This window comes from Eutrigla gurnardus (assembly GCF_963514095.1).
Source record: "Eutrigla gurnardus genome assembly, chromosome: 3".
In the NCBI taxonomy this organism is placed as follows: domain Eukaryota; kingdom Metazoa; phylum Chordata; class Actinopteri; order Perciformes; family Triglidae; genus Eutrigla; species Eutrigla gurnardus.
In genome coordinates, this window is record NC_139917.1 from 17,626,327 (window position 1) to 17,642,058 (window position 15,732).

The window sequence follows — 15,732 nt, forward strand, 5'->3', positions numbered from 1 at the left end:
GGTAAAAGGTCGGTTGTTAAAAGACCATGTTTTGGACAGATTACGCATGGATGAGGTAGGACTTCTCAAATACATCAATATGATATTTTTAAACGGCGAGATGAAGACAAATTTCTTAACATTTGTTCTTCGGAATGAATGACAACCGTGTCGTTATCAGCAGTTCTGCTTGGAAAAAAGCCTCCTCTCATTTTAAACATGTACAGACAAGCATGCAACACAAAATCCTTCGGATGGGGGATTGCTACAGCATACTATTGTGATAATAAATATTACAAATACAGATTAAAACTTTTGGTTGCGTTTTCACTCCACTAGATAATGCTGAGTTAACATCAGCAGGATTGGACTATGTTCTGTAATTAAAGGCAGTTAATTTTGCTGCAATAAAAATGATTGAAGTGAATCAAGTGAAAACAATTTCTCATTAGATATAACAGGCGTTGACAAACTGCATAATTTGCAGTTGAAATGGGTAATAAATCGCAGTATGTTTGGTAATACTCAAGATATCGCAAAATGATTAAAATTGCAGTAAGTATTGTGACTTAAGCATCGTGATAATATCGTATCATTGGGCCTCTGGTGATTCTCACCCCTACAAAATATGTACACATTTAGGAATTAACAGACAGAACATCGAACTGGAAAAGAACAAAAGCAGCAGCTATTTTGGAGACTTTTGACTTCTCAGGAAATGTTTAATAATTTGAATCTCTCCGAGTCAAATCCCAATAATATCTTCATAGAGAGTATAGTTATGTATTGTATCATCTTGATTACAGAAACCTTTATCAGAAGCCTTTGCTTCCATCGTATTTGCAAGATTTAATTGGATCACCTTTGAATACATTTTTTTTTTTTTAAATCATAAAAAGACAAATGTAAGTTCTTAAATCTATTAAATTGCTTCACTACAAACTGTGTTACAATGTTAAGAAACATAAAAGAAAACCCAGGCAGCCGATTGGGTTAGCTCTGGCCAACAGTACGGACAACGTAGGAACATAAAGGGGAGAGAACACTAGAGAACACTAGTGGCCCGTTGACAAAAACAGAGCAAGAGAAGAAACAGACAAGACTTTAGGCTCTGCTGAATAAAGCAATCTAAAAAAAATATATATACAACAGTAGTTTTCTGTCCAGTCAATTTCCCTCCCAAGCATCATCCCTCTGTTTGGCTGCCAGGCGCTTTTGTTCTGAAAGATAAACAACAGAGACATAGTTCAGCATTTCAAATCAGGGAAAGCCCTCAACTAAACAAGACATCGGTCATTTGTTGTGCTAAATTTGTATCACTGTCTGCACAACATACAGGGGGTGAAGAGCTGAGATATACTGGAGATCCAGCTGAAAACTCCGAACACGACCAAACGTGGCATCCATGCCAAGGACACAATGTTCTGGACAAGATGCACTTCTCCAACATTCACTGTGCGTGTTGGGATCTCGCATAATGAGCACAGCAGTGTGCCCATGCTAAGAACAAAGGAGCTTTTTTTAGTTTTCTTTACTCAAAGCCATGGCTTCCTGGCTGGCTCCTCAGTGGACAGTCATTTGTGGTCTTCTGTGCCTATATACTTATGTTCCATCTGTGAAGGGAAATGGCTGCTGTACTGATTATAGACCTGTTGTGATGTGCACAGCAGTAGATGGAAAGCAACTTCTCTTGCTATGGATTTCCATTTAATTCAGATAAGTATAGAAACAGCTCCCACTTGTGGTGTAAGCTGTGATGCAAAGATTAGGACAGTCAGGTAAGGACTGTTAAGGGTTTTAATATTCATATGTCCAGGGAAGGTTGACTGGAAACACGTGTTCTTTCTTACTGATAATCTGCTTGACATCAACAGATATTAAACCCAATATTCATATTAGTGACATCCCACCCAAGATGAGGATCTATTTCCCAAACGTTTAGGGAACTAGTAGAGAGAACAGGCCTTCAAAAGAAGACAGAAACGTATTCATAAGCTAAACATAACATCTGTTTTTTTAAATCTCTATAAAATGCAACTAGACTTGCTTTAGGTAAATCCTTCTTCAGAATTGAAACATTTTTAAGTGAAGATGTTTCGCCTCTCTCTGAGATCAAGTCCAGCTTCCTATGATAAAGCTTTCAAAGATTACCATGACCTAGATGACATCTATAATAATGCACCTTTCGCGTCCTGGAGCTTCTTCCGCTCTGCCTCGCGCTGCTCCTTCGTCACATTGCTTTTTACACCGAGGGCACCGATCACAAGCTGGCGAGCCAGTGCTGCACTCGTCTGAGGTCTCTCTTTAGCAGGCAGGAGGTAGTCTGAGGATGGGAAGAAAAAGTATTAATGAGAGATAGACACTAGCACACATAAATATGAGTGTGTACATATGCAAGCTACGGAAGACAAACTGACAAAGAACTGGAGAGGCACATGGTTGTAATTGTACCTGAGCAGCTACGAGCTATGGCCTTTGTGGCAGAGGAGGATTTGGAGAGAGGTCGCAACTTCAGCAGGGCATGTTTGGATCTTAAAGCTTCTCGAGCTGAAAATGAAAAATAAAAAAATTACACAGGTTTAAGTTTTTTTATATATTTTTAGAGACAACTGAAAAGACATAAGATAATTTCAAAGAGAGATCCAAACAGGTTTCCTTTCACAGCTCACAATATCACTTACCTGCTATGGGACTTGAGAAGAGGCCCAGGGCATGCGAGTCATCAATCCACTTGATGTCAAAGCCTCTCTGTCTGAAAAACACAGAGAGTGAATAGTCACAACAGCAGTGCAGAAACTCTAACAAAAACCAAAGGAAGATAAAACTGATTCAAGGAGTGTAAATCACAAGTTTCATCATGGTACAATATATCAATTCAACGATACCATACGATATGATTCAACAATTTAACAACACCATATTTGTAGATATCTGCCACTATACAATTTCAATTAAATTCAGGGGTAGTCATTCAACCATATAAAAATTTCACATCACAATGATCCTGGCCAAAATATTTGTGATTCACAACATTATCCGGACATTGTCAAAATATGCTTAAAAGTCTTAAAATGTCATTAAAACATACTGGAACCACGGTACTTAAAAATATCAACATTATGTTATTTTTATAATAATATTCACAATTATCCCCTTTATTGGAAATTCACAGCAACCACTCTCTTTTATCACAACATATTCCTCTGCTTGTATAACTGATATGAGTCAAGACAATATCATATGCAGGACTGGAGACTGTGGCTAAAACAGTTGCATAGGCGATCAATTTCTGTATTTTAAGTGTGCAAGTTAAACTTTAACGTGGTTGCATTCATGTGAGTGCATGATGAGTGCTTGACATACTCAAATGAAGTCCAAGTATGTTTAAACTGTACTTACTTGAGTAAAAGTACTTTGTTTCATTCCACCACTCACTGTACCAAAAAAGGGTGCAACTGAGAAAGTTGGTAGCACAAGTATTACCAGTGGAAAAGTTAGCCTGGAACCCCGATATACCCATTTAACATGATATTGGATTGTTAACCACCGAATCCATATATAGATCAGTCTTAACACCCCTAAGTGCTACTTCAGATTCTTGTGGCTCTCGAATGCAATACATATACCAGTGATGGCACATTTAATGAGATTTCATTAAACTGCTTTAGTAAGGATTCTAATGTAGATCTCAAAATGCAGGAAGGACTAGCCGGGCTAGCAGGTGTTTTGAAATATACATACTGGTAGCACTGAAATAACTTGAGAAGGTCCTCGGTCTTAAAGCCTTCAGGGAACTCGTAGATCTCTACAATGTGAGCAAGTTCTTCGTCTGTGAGGTCGATATCATCATCGTCATCCCCATCCATGTTGTAGTAATCAAACCTGGCCTCCTGGATTGACTTCTTCTTTCTACCTTCCTTCAAAGCCAGCTAGAGAGGTAAGAAGAGTGAGGACAGATAAGAACAGATGAGCACAGGTGGGAGAAGAGGGAAATGACCAGGGCCCTCATTTATAAAACTGTGCGTAGGATCCTTACTAAAAGTTTGCGTACGCCAAAAAAAAAATATGATTTATAAAACTGTGCGCACGCAAGCTGTACCCAATGTTCCCTTTATAAATCACAGGATCACCTACAAGTGTCAGTGGGATGGAGCGGACGGTGATCTGAAGGTAAATGACATCTTTCCGCTCCTAACATCGATTTAATGTATTGCTAGAGTATTTGAGGAAGTTTGATTTTGATGTGACTTTGACGGGGATTGTGTCCAAAAAGGAGGGAGACACAGACGCGACTGAGACCAGAGGGATAAGGGTGAACAGATTTGAAACTTTTATTGTATATAAAACAAAACGTTAAATCGTTTCTGTCCTTCCAGAGTCTGCAGCGTGTGGCGTAGAGGAGGGTGACGGTGAGGAGGGTGATGTGAGGAGGGTGACGGTGACGGGCCCTCGGCACAGCGTCCGGGTCCGGCGCAAAGCAGCAGTGCACCCCGGAGGCATGGCACATCAAGCGGTCGGGTGCTCACTGATGCCGTCCTGCAACTTCAGCGAGACACAATTGCCGCCATCAACAACGTTTCAGATGAGCTACGGCAAACGCGCACTGTGATTAATAAAATAATACATTTACAATGAACATTGATTGTTGTCTTCCTTATATTACAAACGCATGACATCCTCACGGATTCTTGCGCCCTGTTGATACCCCTCCAGTTGGGCTGGGGGCCGTGGCTCGGGGTCATCGATACATTTGCGCTCTCCACGCTCGACGACTGAGCGCGCACGAGCGTGCCACTCATTATAGCGCATTTCCTCTGCGCTCTGGTGGTTTAAAAACGAGGATAAGTGTAACAATTATACGATGGCTTAATGGCTGTATGTATGTGCGTTGATGACATATGCACATAAATAAGGAGAATATTAAGTTATTCCCGCTGTGTTCTACAGTGATCTAATGGAAGGTATTTATTGTATACTGTATTACATGCATTTGGGCCGTCTCCTCCTCCTGCGGTGACAGCGCTGATTCAATATTTCAAAATGATTTTGATTTAAGATACAAGTCAGATTTTAAAAGAAGGTGTTAACATGAAAAAAACTATCACTCATTAAAAGCGACAAAAACATTGCTGGAGTTCATCATGATAACGCAGATCTATGATATGGAGTGTAATTAAATGTGTGCGAGTCATCAAAAGTATATAGTTCTTCTCACGTTTACTGCTGATTCCCTTCCAGTCTCCAGAATGTGCGTACCGGTACGCATGCCCAAGAGTTTGCTTACGGGTACGCACACTTTCCCGTCAAGTTTGATTTTTATAGATCACAACATTTGCGTGGAAAGTGGCGTACGCACGTTTCCAGCCCCGTTTTGTGCGTACGCAAGCTTTATAAATGAGGGCCTAGGGGACATTTATTATAAGTGTATTATAAGAACGTTCTAGACTGCATACATTTAAGCTAGGTGTACAGATAAATCGGCAAATTATTACATGTGAAAATTTGGGGGGAGGTTCTATCCATAGCTAGAGAACATCTATGAATATATATGGTTCTGTCACTCAGACCAAACTCACCTCTTCAACTAGCGGTTCCAGACAATCTCCATCATCATTGAACAAGGTGTCCCAGCTCTTCTCCTCCCCCTCCTCAAGGGCTGCTGCTTCCAGCCGTGAAGTTTCAGCCTCCACATCGGCGGAGTCAGATTGCCCATTGAGCTGCACATCTGCATCCTCTAGCCACTCTTCTTTCACATTAGGGTCACCGTTCTGTAGCTCACCTCCATCAGGTGCTCCCTTATCCCCTGCTCCAGCCTTGTCCTTTTTGTTCCTGGCATTTTTTCTAGCCTTGTCCGTGTAGCGGGGCCTGGGTCTCGGTTTTGCTTCTCCCGGAGTCTGAGCTTTGTCTTTGGAGCCCGGGAGGCGCTGCTTGGGGACGTACAGAACCTGACTTGGCTTATTTGACTGAGAGGGAGCTGAGGGTGTTGGCTGGTTCTGAGCACTGTCTTCTTTTGTCTGTTCCAACTCCATTATAAAGTTGTGTTAAAATATCTGGATCATAGAGGAAAAAAACAGGAAAAGGCAATTCAGTAAAATACGTTTTAATATAATATACATCTTTCTTAAGCGTCAACAGATTTCCTTCTTACTACTTGAACTCATTTAGGACTTAATGTAATGTGGTGGTCTTACATTTTCACTAAACGCGTAAACCAAGACATTGCGGTTAGCTAACGTTAGCTAGCTTACCAATGTAGCTAACTCAACTTCCACTCGCTGAGGTAATATTTGCTTATTGAGGACACGAACACAAACATAAAACTAATATCAAAATACATTTAAACTGTGTCATGTGCTTTTCCACGTATATCTATCTATTTTAAAAACATTCCTAAAGAGAATTTTGTATAACAATTAAAGCTATGTCGGCTTACCCGTGTTTGGTTTGTTTGGCTACAGATTTCCGTCGCACTACTGTGACGCAAGCGAAAGACAACGCAACGCATTGTGGGGGATCGTGTTCTTGTTGCCGCTGCTGATGAAGCAGTGTGGATGGCGAACACCTTTGTTTACATTTCAACAGAATATTCAATGTCTTGATAGGTCAGGATTTCTACGCTGGCAGGAATTGATTGTGCTGTAACTTCAATGAAAATGTATGTGCCGACGCAGTTATATGTTTGTATAGTAGACTTCCGCTTCTCACACACGGCTATTGAATGAAGGTTAAGCCAATGGTCGAGAGCGCAGAGTTGTGACACATGCGCAGTGAAACTGGAACTGCGATTTTGGGAGGGTTACAGCAGGCGGGGATGATGGGCTCGTGCAGTAGGTAGTGCCGACCAGATTCTACTGCGCATGCGTTATATCCCACTGCTAGGAAGGGTGACATGTCCACTTTTAACTCTCCTTGCTCGCACATAAGCGCTCACCGTTACACAAGATATTTCGTAAAATGTAAACGCCGAAGTTGCGTAAGGTGGAGAATCGTATAAAAAAACGGTGGATAGGAATCCAAATGATAGAATAAATTCAGCGCTGCAGCGAAGTCACATCATCTCCATCTATATAAACTGATTGATCAGGTAAGACAGGTTTTTAACTAACTAAATGCCTGCACGCTACACTCAGGACCAAGCAAGCATCGTTAATAATCAGTGCTGCAAGATTATATTGTGTCTGGCGATTTATTTATTTTTTTATAAACAAAGAAAGCATCGGTAATGCAGAAACTAACACTAATAACAGAACGATACCATGTCTGCAGATCATCTAGAAATAATTAATCTAAAATGTAAGATAAGACTACTTTCTCGAAGTGGAAGACACACATTGGTGAAGTCCCCCTGGTAATGTGTGCAACTCATCCACAGTATCTCTGCAGCTACATTATATTTGCTCATCATCATGTCTGCCCTCCTTTCGTACAAAAGACTTGTGCATCATTTATTGAAATGCATAACCAGCCCTGCTATGTGTTCCTCCAAGTTGCAGTGATGGGGAGTCCAGGTCTGTTGCTCTTCCTGGTTGGACTCTGGCATCAGTCCCAGAGTTCTGAGTCCATGCTTCAGGTCGTAACACAGAGGATGCTCCCTCCTGACAGTCTGCACAATCCCACACAACTCAACTATGGAATGGCGGTGACAGACGTGGATGGTGACGGTGACCTGGAAGTGGTTGTGGCAGGGTGAGCGTCAATATGTTACAGCTGGTTCATGTGTTGCACGTTTTGACACACACAAACGCACATCTAAGTCCACCAGTGCAAAATGAATAATTTTTTATGTTCTCCCTCAGATACAATGGGCCCAATCTAGTGCTGAAGTACGACCGCACTCAAAGCAGACTGATAAACATCGCTATTGATGACGAGAACTCTCCATACTACGCCCTGAGGGATAAAGTAGGAAATGCTATTGGAGTTACTGCCTGTGATGTGGATGGAGATGGGCGTGAGGAGATCTACTTCCTCAACACAAATAATGCCTACTCTGGTAAAAAAGAAAAAAAGTGTATTCTTATGATATCCTCAACATTTTCGGCAAGTAGTTTCAGGTGTCTGAATGCTAACTGACTTTATTTTTTTTGCAGGACGGGCAACCTACTCAGACAAGCTGTTCAAGTTTCGGAATGGCCGCTTTGAAGATCTTCTGGGGGACGAGCTCAATGTACGTCGTGGTGTCGCTAATCGCATGGCGGGACGCTCGGTCGCATGTGTTGACAGAAAGGTTCGTGAAGCAGCTTTGGAAACCTATTAGTCCCACAATCTGACCTCCATTTCCTCTTTTTACTGTGGATATCCCAAAGCATTCATAATTCCTGAGAAGAAGCCCTCCTCTCACTCTCTTGGCCGCTGTTCCTCTGCAGGGAACAGGCCGTTACTCGGTCTACGTGGCCAACTATGCCAGTGGCAACGTCGGTCCCCATGCTCTCCTCGAAATGGATGCAGCTGCCAGTGATGTCACCAAAGGCATGATCGCTCTGTCTGACGTTTCTGCCGAGGCAGGGGTCAACAAGTTCACAGGTCAGGAGTCGGGTTGGAGAGGCCAAATACCAATACTATACATAGTCCGACTGCATCTGGCCACATTTATGCTTTTCTGGTTCCCACATTCATCTGTTCAATGGGTATATGAGCAAGTGGGTCAAAGTTCAAAGGTACAATTCAATGTCGATGTAGTACGTCCCAATCGAATGCATGCTGCATTTCTCGTTGTGCAGGTGGGCGCGGTGTGGTCATCGGACCAATCCTGAGTCAGTCGAAGTCGGACGTTTTCTGTGACAATGAGAACGGACCTAACTTCTTGTTCAAGAATAATGGAGATGGGACTTTTGTTGATATGGCCGGACAGGCAGGTGAGCACAAAACCAGTAAAAAAAAAACGAGCAAAGAAAACATTATTGATGGGATAATTAAAAATGCATTCCTTTTTGCACAATTATGTTACTTCCTTAGGCTATAGAAATACTATACAAATATGACCTTACCATCTATATAGTAAAAATAATACAATTGACAGTGTCAAAGAAACAAATGGTGTCTTTCTGCCATGTGAAGAGGGAAAACTCAGATATTCACACAATTGGTGGTGAATGACAAGTTGATTCTTCAGGCAAAATAGATTTGGTGTTCAATTCAAATAAGCTGCTTTATTTTGGGGGCTTTGTGAAGGCAGGTCATTTTGACCCGGAGGACACGGCGTGTATACAGAATATGAGGAAATCGTAACTAAAAGGTTTTGAATTAAAGAGACCAGGAAGGAAAGTGAAATATTGAGGTTATTACACTGAAAATGTACCAAAATGCATTGCTGTCCGTCATTTTTTCGTTGTTGAGACTACCAGTAAGGAATTTTTAAATTCTGTTCATAGGGGCTATAAAAATAATTAATTTCCAAATACATGATATCATTTTTTTCATCACAGGCAGCACTAACTTTCAACATTAACTTCTGAAGGTGTGGAGGATCGGTACCAGCATGGCAGAGGAGTAGCACTAGCTGACTTCAATGGAGACGGAAAGACAGACATCATCTATGGCAACTGGAACGGCCCACACAGACTTTTCCTGCAGGGCAGCGACTCTAAATTCCGGGTAAAGAAGAAGAACGGGACAGCGGCAGAAAGGATGAAGTGAGTTTGATCGAGCAAGACTTGACCGTGTTCTCTTGTGCAGGATATAGCCACTGGAGGATTTGCAGCTCCCTCACCTGTTCGCACAGTCATCGCTGCCGACTTTGACAACGACAAGGAGCTGGAGGTGTTTTTCCACAATATTGCTTATAGGAGTGACGCTCCTAACAGGCTTTCAGGTGACATTTCAGTTATGTTCATCCAAAGCATCAAACTATTTAATGAAAGGAATCCTGGAGATACATTATGAGCTATATTTAGATTACTCTGTGTTGGGTTTGCAGGGTGTCAAGGAGAGCTGGTGCAGACCCTTTGATCCAGGAGCTTCATGTAGGAGACGCTGCAGAGCCGCAGGGTCGGGGAACAGGTCAGCAACTCCTCAGAACAGAGGACATTGCATAAGATAGATTCAGACAATGTCATCACCTGAAGTGAATGTGTGCTGCCTCTCTGTGTGGATGGGATTCGCAGAGACGCAGCTGTCACAGAAACGCCACAGTGACGTTGCTATGTAGGCCAGTGCAGTGAAAGCTCTGTTTGTTTCGGACAGGTGGCACTGTGACAGACTTGGATGGGGATGGACAGCTGGACCTGCTGCTTGCCCATGGAGAGAGCGCCCAGCAGCCAATCTCTATCTTCAAGGTCACTCAGGTAGGTGTGTGTGTGTGTGTGTGTGTGTGTGTGTTTGGTTACAGTCACTGTGCTCTAAAGCTCCATAACGTAACTGTCAAACCTCATCAGGGCTCGACCAACAACTGGCTGCGGGTCATCCCTCGCACCCGGTTTGGTGCTTTTGCCCGTGGAGCCAAGGTGACAGCCTTCACCAGTCAGAGTGGAGCGCACACGCGCATCATTGACGGAGGCTCGGGGTACCTGTGTGAGATGGAGCCTGTCGCACACTTTGGTTTAGGTAACGTCCTTTTACACTTACACCTTCAACATGTATATCTCAGGTTGGTTTTTTTAGACCTAATCTACACATTTAAAAAAAAAATGGATGTATTATTATACATTAACACATACATAAATAAATACAAGCATGTGGCATACCATACACCTCTCATGCATTCTCTCCCATTTCCAGTCTCTGCTTCTACATTCTCAAATATAGGCAAAAATGACCCAAATCTCTAAACATAAGAGGACAAGAGTCAAAAGCACTTCCTTCAACACGTCAAATGTGTTGTTCGAACGGCCACAGAAAATTACATCACTTTTTAAAGAGATTTATTTTAGGTTTGATTCTCAGTGATTTTATTTTTTTCCAGGAACCGATGCAGTGACGGTACTGGAGGTCTCCTGGCCAGATGGTAGCTCCCTCACCCGAACCCTTCAGCCTGCTGAAATGAACTCGGTGGTTGAAGTGGCCTTTCCCAAAGGAGGGGAGACGTCTCTGCTTGCCGACGACACGCAGGTACACAAAAACGTATCCAAGGCAGGAATTATGAAGAGGCAGTCTATAATAGCAGCCTACATAATGTATCCAAATCACCAAAGTCAGTCTCTTGTCTTAATCTCTCATTAGCAAATTGATTTCAATTAGTAGTAGGTTTACAACCCTCTCTCACTATTTATCATCGTGCTCACTCACTCAGTAGTGTTACTGATTGTTGACACACATCGTTTTTAGTTCTTTCTCTGTCTGCAAATTCAAAATGAGTCAATATATTTGTTTTTGTTTTGAATACCAACTCATGTCTTTCTTATTGACTTTTTGTTTAGTGTGGTAAAGGCTTTACTGTCAAGAAGGGCCACTGTGCAGGTAAGATACACTTCAGGTGAATGAAGAGGATTAAAACCATTTAAAGACATATGATTTGTATTCTATTCAATTGTCTTTAATGTTTCTACAGGTCTATGAGGATGATCACATGGAATGCAATAAAAAAATTAACTGTGGAAAATAAATCCATGTTTCAGAAAACATGGTTTTAAAATGGATTTCTTTTTGGCTGTACTTTAAGGCACGGACCTCGTGGTTTCACTTTCTCTGAGTAGTTTTAATATTATTGTGTTATTTTTTTTCTCTTTAACTGTTTACTTCTAAATGATGTTTTTAATTTTTTACGTGTTATGGCAACCATTAATAAACTGCTACAAATACAGTATATATGGTCAGATTATCATTGCATAGGCTTTGAGCAGCAGTAAAGGCGACCTAGTGCCGCCTGCATGACAGTTTTCACTAAGACCTGCAGCCATCTGAAAATGAACTAGTAAGGACAAGACATGAATTTTGTCAAACACAGGTGTACTTAACAACATTAAAGCAGCCACAATGAATTTTTAAGAGCCCACTTTGGGGCAATATTTACACATCCAGCGGTCACAGAACAACATTATTTGGAATCGTGTTTCTGGCCACTTTACGAATCTTTCTTCTGACTCTCTTAAGAGCGACTGTTGGGTGACATCATGGCTTACTGGGACATCTGAATGGAACAAGGCTATTATTGAAGTTATCCTTAACACAAGTCATTTTCCTGCGGCCAAAAGTCAAAATGTCTGCCATAATGAAAGGTCTATTTTCTAGATTTTGTACAGCTCAATAACAAAAAGACGAGCTCTGTGCAGCTATGATGAAACAGTATTTATTCGACGCCAGTCATAAATACCTCAGTGCCACATGTATCAAACAACAAGCGGTACGAAAGTTTGTTCCTGCACAAAAATGTCACCAAAATAAAAGACACATTCACACTTGTGAGCCACTTTTTGGCAGTTATTGTTCTTTGGAGGTTTGTTGAGAAATCAGGGAAGGGTTGGTGTATTTCCAAACACGACATGTACGATTCAGGAAGACTTTTTTTGACCCATCCTTTGTCTACTTACGACTGCACTGATGCACAATACGTCTTTGCATAATCAAAATTTCAGGAAAGTTGGTCTCACTCACTGAAACCAAGAGGTTAGTACTTAGATATGTGTATGTGTGTGTGTGTGTGTGTGTGTGTGTGTGTGTGTGTGTGTGTGTGTGTCTAACAAAGAAAAGGTAGGCTTCATGTGAGTAATATGGAAGATTTGCTACATGAAATACATTGACGAGCTGAGTGACATTCATCTGCTATCAGACAGCATCGTTTACATGAAGGTGAAGGTTCTAGTTTATCTGGCCGGGTGAAACTTTGTGATGCCTTCAAATACTACAATATCCTACTTACATATGCTTAAGGTTCAGTCCAGGTTTGGTCCGGTGCGTGGCTGATCTGGACTGCCTGGTGCAGCTGTGGCGACTGAGGTATGAGGTTTTGATGAGGCTTGTGGTTTTCACCCCTGCCTCGACACCTCCTCTCACATCCTTCCCCCCTTTTGTCACCCACCAGATTACACATTGCCGTGGTAACTTCAAAAAGGACAGGAAGGACGGTAATGGTACGATCACACAAAGTCTGACATTTGTTTTTCTTTTCACTGAGACGTCGCATCATACAGTAACGTGACTGTGAAGGCGCATGCAGATTGCTTTACAACAGACTACAGTGCATGTTTTAAAAAGCTTGAACACCTTTAGCATGTGATGCCTTTCTTTGTTAGGAGCTAGTGAATGCTTTGTGTGAGCGTAGCTTTGGGATGGATGGGCCAAGTGTTGGAACAGGAGTGGCATCATTGTCCTACATTCTCCTCCAGGGCTGCGAGTGATCAGGGGGACGTGGTGGTTAGGAAGAAACCCGGTCATCGGGCGGTGCTGCCGGACACCGAGCTGCTCCCCGAGCTGGAGCCGCTGGAGCCCCGGTCTTCATAGATGGAAATCTCTATCTGGTGGGAGAGTTAGGGACCAAGAACTTACTGTGACGTGTGGTTCGTTTAACAGAAAAGATCAACCATAATGTCTACATGCATTCCATTGAGGAAGGATACGACACGCATTCCCCTTTCTATGGGATCTGTGATGAGCAGCCCTCTGGGAGCGTAGATCTTCTCATTCTGCTCCTGAATGTACTTGGCTATCTTCTTCAACACCTGACTCACAGAAAGAAGAAAAAAAAAAATAGAAATGGCAATGAAATCCCTGAAATGTTAATTCTCACCCTTTCCCATTAATAATGCATCCAGCTCGAGATTGGCGGTCTGACCTTCTCGTAACGTGTCTCCATGCAGAAGAAGATAAGATACGCTGTAGCACAGGCCAGGCAGCCCTCCAGGTAGGACTGGCCTCCGATCTTTTCTGCCTCTGCGTAGTAGTTATTTAGCGTCTTCACAGTGTCCTCAAACAGTGTCCGCTCAATCTGGGGACACATGCAGAGTCATGGGTGGTGTCTTTTTATATAAATGTGATTACATACAAATATTAGCACAAGTTACCACAACACAATTGGTGGCATTAATAATCAAACAAGCTTTATAGTAGTTTCAATCTAGCACGCCGATGGTTATAAATATACCTTCAAATGCACATGGTATACAACACGAAAACTTTTCAAGGCCAAGTGGCAGGCCACTGTCTCCTCACCCTGCTCTCCAGCTCCGAGGGGAACTTGGTCTGAAATCTGCACGTGGTTCCTTCGCTGTAGTCTCTCTGGATGAAGACTTTATTAGCCAGAGATGCACTGTGCCTCAACTCCTGCAGATTGTGGAACTGAGGCGGATCAATCACAACACACAAGAGATGAATATAGTGAGGTTTGGTATACAGTGTGTCCCCAGAGAGAGCTCCATCTCTCCGTCTCTGTCTCTACCACAGCTGTTCACTCGCAATGTGTACAAACAGTGGCTGGTTTTCAAGTATAGGATGACAGAGGAGAAGCAGACAGGACGTGATCAATCATTCACTCCGTGGCTGCGCTCATTTCTGCCTTGTTGTCAGTTGGAGCAGAGCCCAGCATTGAATATACTATCTTTACACACACACACACACACCTCATCCTCCTTTCTCTTACAGGGGCCAAAGCTCGGGACAACATTTCCCTCCAGCTCACAACCGATCGATCAGCTGCAACAAGATGACTGATGAAAGGCCACCCAAACTCTCGTAATATCTCGCTGGGAATGTTGATCGCATCAAAGTGTTTTGGGGTATTATTAAAATCAATAATAATGTTCAGCACCATACATTTGGTTTTATCCCTGAAACGCACAGCTGCTGGAAGAGCAGCGAGGAAGGTCAGGGCGGCGTGGCTTCTGTCCATGGTGCTGAACGTTATGCTTCCGCGCGCGCGCGGGCGTGTGTGCGTGCATGCGCGCGCGCTACAGTGTGTGGTCACTGTCAACACAATCGGCGGATTAACGGGGCGTCTCAACAGACGAAAACACGGACAACAGCTTAACAACGCGGGGATGTGATCCGCTGTTTCTGACCCCCATCTCCTCCTCATGAAGCTCACGTCTCACGTCTCCTCGCGGCGTCTGTCCACTCTTTAAACGCCACAAGACGTTTTACTAGAGAGGAAGAAAAAGAAAAAAAGAGCCGCTGGGACGAACCTGGCGTGATAATGTAGGACACGCACAGACCGTCAGTAGTGATTGAATTGAGCCGCACATAGTGGCACAGTTTCCCGGTGCGCAGCCTCCGGTGTTCTCGTCCACCACGTTAACTGCGCCGTTGTATTTAAAAGGCTGCTGCAACCAATTCCCTGCTGCAGGGAAATAAAAAAAAAGATACTATGTCAGTCTTACCTCTGTCGCCATGTTGCCATCCGAGGGACGCGTCCCTGCATGCGCTGAAATCGCTTTAGTGGGACACAGGGACAGATTGGTGGAGTGGAGGGAGATAGGGGAGGAGGGGGGAGGGGAGAGCGCGGAGGGGCGGGACTAACCCAACTCGGTCAATTCAGCTTTTCCAAGGTCTCGCACGAGTTTCAACGCCGTTGGGCTTCATATTATTATTAATAACAATATTAAAGATAGCCCTGCTCTGAATCTCAGCTATGTGTAAATGTCTTCTCCATGAAGAAGGACTAGTGCATGGGAGCAAAGACCTGTTGAACCTACATGAAGTGATTAACTGGTTACATTGACATAACATGATTTGTTAGCAAACAGATCCAGAAGGGATTTTTTGGCTAAAAACAAACAAAAAAAATTGTGGGCCAGAAAACCCAAACAACGAGCTGGAAGAGGCATCAGAAGTAGTCAAGATCTGAGGGGAACTTCACCCTTTCCATTACATTTGATCCACTGTTGG

The 15,732-nt window shown here is 42.9% G+C and overlaps 3 protein-coding genes across 4 annotated transcripts; 1 reads left to right on the forward strand and 2 right to left on the reverse strand.

Annotated features, from left to right (window-relative positions):
* Nucleotides 1-85: 85 nt before the first annotated feature.
* On the reverse strand, nucleotides 86-6,506 carry r3hcc1l (R3H domain and coiled-coil containing 1-like). The gene is made up of 7 exons (XM_084005089.1): nucleotides 6,413-6,506; nucleotides 5,556-6,029; nucleotides 3,721-3,908; nucleotides 2,661-2,731; nucleotides 2,431-2,526; nucleotides 2,162-2,302; nucleotides 86-1,199 (listed from the first exon to the last, which is right to left on the reverse strand). Exons 2-7 carry the CDS (start codon nucleotides 6,006-6,008, stop codon nucleotides 1,147-1,149), a joined length of 1,002 nt encoding a protein of 333 aa, XP_083861215.1. The 5' UTR covers nucleotides 6,009-6,029; nucleotides 6,413-6,506; the 3' UTR covers nucleotides 86-1,146.
* A 366-nt stretch (nucleotides 6,507-6,872) lies between these two features.
* crtac1a (cartilage acidic protein 1a) lies at nucleotides 6,873-13,058 on the forward strand. Its single transcript, XM_084003416.1, is given in 15 exon segments — nucleotides 6,873-7,063; nucleotides 7,467-7,665; nucleotides 7,776-7,972; nucleotides 8,070-8,206; nucleotides 8,346-8,502; nucleotides 8,700-8,834; nucleotides 9,437-9,573; nucleotides 9,655-9,781; nucleotides 9,784-9,790; nucleotides 9,896-9,978; nucleotides 10,162-10,262; nucleotides 10,353-10,521; nucleotides 10,880-11,025; nucleotides 11,334-11,373; nucleotides 11,465-13,058. Coding segments are annotated over 14 exon segments (1,635 nt in total). The 5' UTR covers nucleotides 6,873-7,063; nucleotides 7,467-7,474; the 3' UTR covers nucleotides 11,473-13,058.
* Nucleotides 12,825-15,323, reverse strand: golga7ba (golgin A7 family, member Ba). Of its 2 annotated transcripts, XR_014596632.1 has the most exons (6): nucleotides 15,225-15,323; nucleotides 14,062-14,187; nucleotides 13,685-13,837; nucleotides 13,470-13,571; nucleotides 13,227-13,367; nucleotides 12,825-12,954 (listed from the first exon to the last, which is right to left on the reverse strand). XR_014596632.1 is itself a non-coding variant. In XM_084003401.1 (5 exons), exons 1-5 carry the CDS (start codon nucleotides 15,234-15,236, stop codon nucleotides 13,284-13,286), a joined length of 477 nt encoding a protein of 158 aa, XP_083859527.1. In that variant the 5' UTR covers nucleotides 15,237-15,323; the 3' UTR covers nucleotides 13,214-13,283. The 2 variants fall into 2 exon arrangements, 1 of the variants encoding a protein (XP_083859527.1); XM_084003401.1 differs by lacking the exon at nucleotides 12,825-12,954 and having other exon boundaries at nucleotides 13,214-13,367.
* Nucleotides 15,324-15,732: the final 409 nt, after the last annotated feature.

Bases quoted from the DNA above. Each gene is read 5' to 3' on its own strand.
- r3hcc1l (XM_084005089.1), bottom strand. From the start codon at position 6,008: ATGGAGTTGGAACAGACAAAAGAAGACAGTGCTCAGAACCAGCCAACA. The intron at 2,527-2,660 runs GTAAGTGATATT...TTTCATTTTCAG, and splicing joins CTTCTCAAGTCCCATAGCAG to CTCGAGAAGCTTTAAGATCC. The intron at 1,200-2,161 runs GTGCATTATTAT...TTTATCTTTCAG, and splicing joins GAAGCTCCAGGACGCGAAAG to AACAAAAGCGCCTGGCAGCC.
- golga7ba (XM_084003401.1), bottom strand. The intron at 13,838-14,061 runs GTGAGGAGACAG...ATGTGTCCCCAG, and splicing joins CCTCGGAGCTGGAGAGCAGG to ATTGAGCGGACACTGTTTGA. The intron at 13,572-13,684 runs GTCAGACCGCCA...TCTGTGAGTCAG, and splicing joins TGGAGACACGTTACGAGAAG to GTGTTGAAGAAGATAGCCAA.